The sequence below is a fragment of the Macaca fascicularis genome, chromosome 3, assembly GCF_037993035.2.
Source record: "Macaca fascicularis isolate 582-1 chromosome 3, T2T-MFA8v1.1".
Lineage (NCBI taxonomy): Eukaryota > Metazoa > Chordata > Mammalia > Primates > Cercopithecidae > Macaca > Macaca fascicularis.
In genome coordinates, this window is record NC_088377.1 from 16,513,586 (window position 1) to 16,522,778 (window position 9,193).

The 9,193-nt window shown below is 37.2% G+C and overlaps 1 protein-coding gene across 1 annotated transcript; it reads left to right on the plus strand.

Annotated features, from left to right (window-relative positions):
- Positions 1 to 899: 899 nt before the first annotated feature.
- On the plus strand, positions 900 to 1,172 carry LOC107129036 (keratin-associated protein 19-3). Its single transcript, XM_015446686.3, has one exon. It carries the CDS (start codon positions 954 to 956, stop codon positions 1,170 to 1,172), a length of 219 nt encoding a protein of 72 aa, XP_015302172.3. The 5' UTR covers positions 900 to 953.
- The last annotated feature ends 8,021 nt before the right edge of the window (positions 1,173 to 9,193 follow it).

Sequence of the window (9,193 nt, forward strand, 5' to 3'; positions counted from 1 at the left end):
TTTTACCTACTTCGAACTTTTACCTGGATATAGTAATGAATCGTGAAGGAAAGGAAGTTGGGTGAAGTTTGAAGTAAAATCGGCAAAAGATACAAGAGAGATGAATTAATGACAAAAGGTAGAGAAAGAGAAAAAATTCTGTGTGGAGGCAGATTACAATCTTCATTTTTTGGTAACAGTGAGGTTAGAACATATAATGGAAAAGGGACTTGGGATAGAAATAGAAAACTCTGCAAAGACTTCACACGAGATGGGCTTTTGATCCCTGTAAGATTCTCTCCACTTGGGACTACAATTGTGCTGTGTTCTTAAAACAAAACCAATATTTTGCATGTTGGCGTGCAAAGCCCAAAACAAATATAACAATTGTGCATGATCAAAGTTTTAAAAGTCTACAAATTAGGTGACATTTGTTTCTTTCAGGTACATACACAGGTGAATCAAATCTTTCCTGCTTCTGATGCTACAAAATATGTGTGCTTTATGAAGAAACTGATGAATTTAAGAGTCTTGACCTTGGCTATTTCTTGAAATTTTGTAGAATCAATTATAACAACGTCCAAAAATGCTTGTGATGAGAATATATTTAAATAGAAATCAAGAATTTTTAATGTGACTGATGTTAAGTGACTGGTAATAAATAATTCTATTTGGGTTTGGTATGTCTTAGACTTTGAAGAAGCAGCAATCCCTTCTAATCAAATTAAAGCAACAAGCTCAGGGACAAGCTAACTAGGTAGCCAAAAAAGCTCAGGCATTCTTACTGAGTATTGTCAGAGGACAATAGATAAACAAGCTGCCTCAGCCAAGTAGAATTCATGGAATGACACAAAAAGAGGGGCACATGTTTATTACACGCTCTGACCAGGGTATATAAGCATCCTTCTACACATGCTGGCATTCACACTCAGGATCTTGCCTGAATAGCAAACCAACTTACCACTCCTGACACCATGAGTTACTACAGCAGCTACTACGGAGGCCTGGGCTATGGCTGTGGAGGCTTCGGTGGCCCGGGCTATGGCTATGGCTGTGGATGTGGCAGCTTCTGCAAACGGGGTTATGGCTGTAGCTATGGAGGCTACGGATATGGCTCTGGCTTTGGAGGTTACGGATATGGCTGCTGCCACCCATCATACTATGGAGGATACGGATTCTCTGGCTCTTATTAAATGAATTGTTGAAATTGGAAGCAGAGGAGAAACCTCCAAATGTGTTTGGTCCTGTCCTGTGCTTTCATTCCAGAAAATCCATTCTATTGTCTTCACCATCAATGGACAGATATTTATCAATGGTTAAGCTGCTTCTATGAATACTAGTTGTTTTTTTACTTTCGGAATCTGTCACCTGAAATCCTATTCATGTATAGCCACTCTAGTTTGTTCTCCTAAATTTGCTTTTTTTTTCTTACCACCATTACCATCATGTTATCTATCAAGATCCTAGCAAAAACTTGTATTTTGCTTTTATCTAATACATGAATTAAAGTATAAATATTTTGGTTCTTTTCAATGTTTTCGTTGTTATTATTTAACATTTTATTTTGCAACTACTATAAAAAGTTTACTTATGACGCAGTGAGATCTGTGGCTCCATAGTGGAATGTGATGAAAATCTTCCTAGTTCACCATGTTACGGAAGCTTGAGAACAAGTAAGAGATCATATTAACAAGAGATAAAAATAACTTGCCCCTGTCTATTTACTTAGGATGTCAACCCCTCTCAAGTGTCCCTCAAGTGTTCCTGGAATCACTAAGGACAGTGTCATTCTCATATTCTGCTGTGTAACATTGTTGTTAGCTGAATGTCTTCTTGGTACCACTGTTCTGGCCAGGCATGTCTTTGCTTTTTTTCCACCTTCAGTTGAGGTTGTGGAAAGGAGATTGGGAAGTTTCACTCATTTCCTAGTCAGAACTACACTTTGTATTTAGCGTCTCCCTGAAGGCCATTGTCCCATATTTGACTGATGCAACTCCCACCGGAATGTGGCACTGAAACCCAGTGGTACAATGCTGCACAAAAAATTGGAGGTAGTTTGCAAATGTGTTCTCCAATTCTGTGGGTTGTCTCTTCACTTTGTTGATTGTTTCATTTGCTGTGCAGAAGCTTTTTAACTTTATGTGATCCCATTTGTCCATTTTTGCCTTGATTGCCTGTGCTTACTGGGTATTACTCAAGAAATGTTTGCCCAGACCAACATCCTGGGAGTTTCTTGTGTTAAGTGAAATAAACCAGGCACAGAAAGACAAATGTCACATGTTCTCACTTATTTGTGGGATCTAAAAATCAAAGCAATAGAACTCATGGAAGTAGAGAATAGAAGGACAGTTACTAAGGTCTGGGAAGGGTATTTGGGGAGGGAAGTGGGGCTGATCAATAGGTGCAAAAAAAAATAGAAAGAATAAATAATGACAGTACTTGATAGCACAACTAGGGGACTATAGTCAATAATAATTCAATTGTACATTTTAAAATAACTTGTAGAATTGGATTGTTTGTAACATAAAGGATAAATGCTTGGGGACAGGGCTACCCCATTTTCCATGACGTGATTATTACACTTGGAAAGCCTCTATCAAAATATCTCATGTACCTCATAAATATATGTACCTACTATGTCCCCACAAAAGTCAAAAATTAAAAAAAATAAAAGAAAGAAAATTGGGGTAAGCCGGAGGGGTGCTTTCTGACTTTTTTTTTGTTGCACCCTATTAGAGGCTCTTAATAGTCTATATAGCTTGTTGTGAATAGGTGATGACACAAAGTCACATGAGAATAATACACAGGAGGCTTTACTGATAAGAGCCCTTCTTGGCTCTCAACTCTGGCTTCATTTCTCAGTCAAGTTCAAGTAGCCCGGCTCGTTTTTCTCTAGGAATTTATTCTCATCCAAAAAAATTCTTCTGTTCCTTTCAGCCTTGTTTTACAAGTTCACCACCCTTAGCCAGGCATCTTGGAACCCCAACAGTAAACACAGAACCCTCCTCTGCTATGTTTTTCAGTCAACTTTCAAAGTAGTGAAAGAAGCCTGTTTCACCAGTTTGTCTGACATGACGAGGCATGTCTGAATCCGCTTATATTCAAATTTGGACCCCTACTATTTATCCTAGAAAATCTTTTTATCCTGTTGTAAATCTAGAAGAGGAACACTATTTTATAAACGATTTCTCATAGAAAAAGTGTTACCTTTTTATCTATAGTTTCGATTTCAAATTTAGAAACTAAACAATGGATGCAAAAAAATGGAGAGAAGAAAAGAAAGAAGAAAGAAATCCAAAAAGAAAGAAAAATTCATAGGTTGAAGGCCCAATCACATTTAGAACACATTCCATGTTTTATGTTATTTTTTTAATTGACTCAATAATGGTATGTATTTATGGGGCACAGAATGAAGCTTTGATATATATTATGTATAATAATCAGATCAGGATAATGAGTATGGATAACTGATCTTTTATGAAGTTGAAATGAGAACCAGATATAATACCTGTCCAAGTGCTGTTAAACTGAAAGACAGTGATTCAAAGACCCTCCTGCAGATACCCTTTGCAAATACTTAATTTTGCTAGTGAGGTTTTGCAATCTAAGGTTTAGTATGTTCTAAATTCCTTGGACAAAATAGAAGAGTTAATTAATTATTAATTAAGCTGATTTTTAGCTTTAGCTAATTATTTTATGTTCTAACCAAAAAGAGCAGGAGAATAGCCTCTGTAGATTACAGGAACTATAGTTACTATTCTGTATGATTTCTATCTTTGATTTTTTTATTGTCCTTTGTCAACTCTAAAACTTAACAATGTGTGAATTAGTCTGCATATTTATATTTTCTCTATAAGGGTTGTAAGTATATATAAAGCTTCCCTTTATAAACATATAAAAAATGGTGGCTGCTTTTAGAGAACAATTATTTAGAATGTACAATATGTGACTAGTCAACCTAATTTTCTCCAGACATTATATATCCTACTAAAGATGACCTTGTAGACAAAAAATCTGTTACCTTTTTACTACAGCACAGTTTCTATTTCACATTTGAAAACTAAACAAGGGAAGCAAAAACAACAACAAAAATCATCCTCATTAGGTTTAAGTGCTGGCCTGACTTGAAGGTCTTTTTGATTTCCGATCTGAACAGTCCAGGTGCTGTTAAATTTGATTTGTACCCAGATATAATTTGTGATGCTCCTGAATGTCATGGCTTTTAAAAGTATATTGCAAAAGATGTTTTTATTCTTTGTTAGATTGTTAAAGAATTGGAAGCTGGGAACGTGAAAGATATTTCTAAATTGCAGTCACTAAATAGTTCTGCTGGGAGAACTGAATTTTTGTAGATGTTTATTACAGTATATCAGTAAGACAACAGAACATGCAATTCTTCTGAATGCAAGTAGAGGGGGAATTTCCTGATGAAAACTATAGACTCTAATTTTGAGGAAGGTATAATAGTGTCACGTGTACCTAGACATGCTTGTGAATAGTGATTGCATAATTTAGGATCCAAGATTAATGTTAAAGGATAGAATTGGAGAATGAATAATTTCTTGAAACACGGATACAAAAAGTAAAATTTCTTTCCTCTACCAAAAAAAGGTTTTCCAGACATAATAATCATAGTCACATCTTATTACTGCACTCAGATTGGTCACAGAAAACTCTAATAAAGCAAATCAATATAAAAATTCTTTAATCAATGAAAAATGCTCTATCAATATGAAAGATCAATTGAATCAATATTGTATTGGATATGTGTATAGAATAAAAATTCAGGATACCTGAGCAATTTGGTAATCTGAATAAAAGTATTTCCTTTCATTGGAAATATGTTTGACAAACATCACTGCTGACCTCTGAAATTTAGAGAACTAGGTTGCAGCTATGAATCCATCTATGGTTTGAGCTACGAACTTGGAGATTCTGAGGCTTAATATTGTTATATATTTAGTTATGTTTCTGCCAAGCACCTTATGATGGGTTGTAGAGACAATGTGGATTCTATTGTTTAATTGGTTGACAAGGACACTGTGATCGCTTCAGCCACTCAAGTCAGAATATGGAGAGGCTTTGCATGTCTCTTCTGTCATCTCCATAGCCAATTGGTAGCTATTTTGTGCTATCTTCTTAATAGATACATAAAACTTATAATTCTTTATAAATATATTCAATTTCATTTTACCTTTTATCCAATGCTCGTGGTCACAATTTGCCACTTGGATTATGGCTGCACCTTCTCATCTATTCCTATCTGATCTCTGAAACTCAAAACCTGCTACCTTTCTTTAGTCTCTTTGTTTAAAGTTATTTGTTTAAAATGGCTCCTAATAGCTCTCTCTGGGATGACACATAATGCTGCTATTATGATGAGAACAATGAAGTGCTCAATATGCTGATATGGAAGGAAATTTCATTAAAAGACATGACACAGAAGAGCCTGGACCATGCAGTTGGCTCATCAGGTATGATATGATACTTAGCAAACACCGACTGAATTAAAATGTGTATTTACCTAAATGATCCATAATCTTGTTAAATATTTGCCTTTATAGTAGCTCCTCCCTTACCTTGCTCTTCACTTCTCATAAAGAGTTCCTCCTCACTTTCAAAATTTAACTTAAGGGATTGCTAGGTCAAATGGTATTACTGGTTCTAGATCCTTGAGGAATTGCCACACTGTCTTCCACAATGGTTGAACTAATTTACACTCCCACCAACAGTGTAAAAGCGTTCCTATTTCTCCACACCCTCGCCAGAATCTGTTGTTTCCTGACTTTTTAATAATTGCCCTTCTAACTGGCAGAAGATGGTATCTCATTGTGGTTTTGATTTGCATTTCGCTGATGACCAGTGATGATGAGCTTTTTTTCATGTTTGTTAGCTGCATAAATGTCTTCTTTTGAGAAGTGTCTGTTTATATAATTTGCACGCTTTTTGATGGTTTTTTTTTTCTTGTAAATTTGTTTAAGTTCCTTGTAGATTCTTGATATTAAACCTTTGTCAGATGGGTAGATTGCAAAAATTTTCTCCCATATGCCCAGAGGATTATAAATCATTCTACTATAAAGACACATAATCACGTATGTTTATTCCAGCACTATTTACAATAGCAAAGACTTGGAACTAACACAAATGCCCTTCAATGATTGACTGGATAAAGAAAATGTGGCACATATATGCCATGGAATACTACGCAGCTAAAAAAAAGAATGAGATATGTCTTTTTAAGGGACATGAATGAAGCTGGAAGCCATCATTCTCAGCAAACTAACACGGAAACAGAAAACCAAACACAGCATGTTCTCACTCATAAGTGGGAGCTGAACAATGAGAATACGTGGACACAGGGAGGGGGACATCACACACAGGGGCCTGTCAGGGGGTGGGGAGCAAGGGGAGGGAAAGCATTAGGACAAATATCTAACACATGCAGGGCTTGAAACTGAGATGTTGGGGTGATGGGTGCAGCAAACCACCATGGCACATGTATACCTATGTAACAAACCTGCACGTTCTGCACATGTATCCCAGAACTTAAGAGTAAAATAAAAAATTTAAAAATTTAACTTAAGGCCGGGCGCAGTGGCTCACGCCTGTAATCCCAGCACTTTGGGAGGCCGAGACGGGCGGATCACGAGGTCAGGAGATGGAGACCATCCTGGCTAACCTGGTGAAACCCCGTCTCTACTAAAAACTACAAAAAACTAGCCGGGCGAGGTGGTGGGCGCCTGTAGTCCCAGCTACTCGGGAGGCTGAGGCAGGAGAATGGCGTGGACCCGGGAGGCGGAGCTTGCAGTGAGCTGAGATCTGGCCACTGCACTCCAGCCTGGGCGGCAGAGCGAGACTCCGTCTCAAAAAAAAAAAAAAAAAAAAAATTAAGTATCTTCTCTTGAGATGCCTTCCAGATTCCAGCAGTCACTTGACAGCATCAAGCACAAATGTCACTTTTGCGCAGAGGTCTTCCCTGAGATGCTATTGGCCTATGGTCCTTTATATAGCCTTTCCTTCATAGCACTTATCACCAAGCGATATTACACTTGCTTGTTGACTCACATACTGTGTATCTCCCCAGGAAATGGAAGCTACATATGGGCAGAAACTTAATCTCTTTCACTCATCTGTGCATTCACAGGGCCTAGAATAATGCCTGGCTTACAGAAAGTATTTCATAAAATATGTGCCAAATAAATCTATCATAGAGCCAAACAACTGGTTATTAATTTATATGCCAGTTTCCCCATTGAATCCTGTGTCCTCTTCTTATAATAATATGATTCTATTGATGAAAATGTAAAATAGCTCTACTTTTATGCTAAATTAATGTCATGCTTTATTTATCTCTTCCATAGGTAGACATTAACTACTGCAATGTGCTGGATGCTCTGTTAAGTACATAGGCATAAGCGTAAGCCAACTGCAACTGCAATATAGCTAGTAATGATAGCTCATATTTACTTTCTGTCTTTGGTGACATGTCACACATAAACTTCAGACATTATAAGGTATATGATTTTGTTATTCCTGTGGAATAGGTAAGAAAGTTGCACTTTGGAAAATTTAAATAACTTCCACAAACCATCCAATAGTGAGTTGTGAGGTATTATAACCTGTGACAAAATAAAAAGTATTTTGACGCTAAGCATAAGTTTGTGCACCTGAGCAGTGAAGGCGAGGCAAATGCCCCCAAAGAAGGTCTGATGTTTTACTCACAGGATTTCACTGGTCACATTTAAGAATTAGAGGCGCCAGTCAAAATTCTTCTACAGTATCATCAGGAGAGATATACCTTGACCTCCCTCTCTCACTTTGCAGATTTATGTTCACCCATTTTTTTTTCTCAACTCTCTCTGAGAAAGAAGTTTTCCTTCTCCCTGGTAAGACTGGAGGCATTCATTTTTCCTGTTTTTCTCTCTCTTATCTTCTGGCTTGTTGTTTTATTCACTATTACCTATCTTTCTGTTTGCAGTTTCCCCTTGTAGGAAGATACTGAAATTGAACCACCTGGAACCACCATCTATATTCTGGGATATTGTGCTTCAGTCTTTTAAAAACTCTTTGAGATATTTGTATGCTAAAAAAAAGTAAGCTCGAAGAGGTTAAAAAATTCCTAAAGTTGGATGTTTATACGAGGCAAAGCTGGGTTTTTAACTCAGGAATTCTGAGTGCAATATACTATCTTCAGACATACACAAAGTCCTATGAAAAACACAACCAAAGAAACCAAGGTGAAAACCTCAGTGTCATCTTGGTCTACCTTTAAGTTGACTGTCATCTCTTCCCCTTTTCCTCATGTTGCTGAATAACTACACCCCCTCTGCATTCTCTCACTTCCTCTGTACCTCACTTTCTAGTGCAATCCTCCATCCTCCCCCAATAGTCTGTCACTTAGTTGAAGCTAATGCAGTAAATGTTCCAAACAACTTCTTTATTGTCAAATCCAATGTCATCTTCAAAGTTTTGTTGAGATGCAGTGTCATTAGGTGGTTAGGCATGAACTTTCTGAAGGTAAATTCACCTAAGTCAGACTGGCAGCTCTATCACTTCCCAAGGTGACCCTGGAAAAGTTACTCAAGGCTATTGGATTTCTGTTTTCTCATCTGTAAAACTAGGGTAATAATAGCAACAATTTCATAGGATCCTTGTGAGGATTAAATGAGTAATGCATACAAAACCTCAAAGCATTGCTTGTCATATAGTCTGCAATCAATATATATTAGTTATTGCTACTCTTCTTTTGACACTATTATAAATGACTTTGTTTCCACTTTCTATTGCCATCATACTGCTGTACTACACACAACCATTAGACCTCAGTGCGGTATAATAAGAGGTTCATGCTCAACAATCCAACAGCTGGGGGAAGTAAGATAGCCTTGCTGTTCGCTCACATGACTGGGATTTGACTTACTGTTGACTGGGGTAAAAGTGGGAATTGGCTTTGCTCCATCAATCTCTCACTCTCCAATTAGGCTAGATCTACTTACTGTGTTCTCATGAAGAAGGCAAGAGTATGAGAACAAAATAGATTCTTGCAAGGACGTTTATGCTCAGAACCAGAACATCATCAATTCTGCCTTTTTGCTGTTAACACCATGTTATACGACTGTGCCAGGGATCAGAGTGAAAGAACATTTCAAAGTTATAAGGCAAAGAGAGTAGATGAGGGAAAATATAAAGCTTTGTATTCTACCAGAGAACCCAC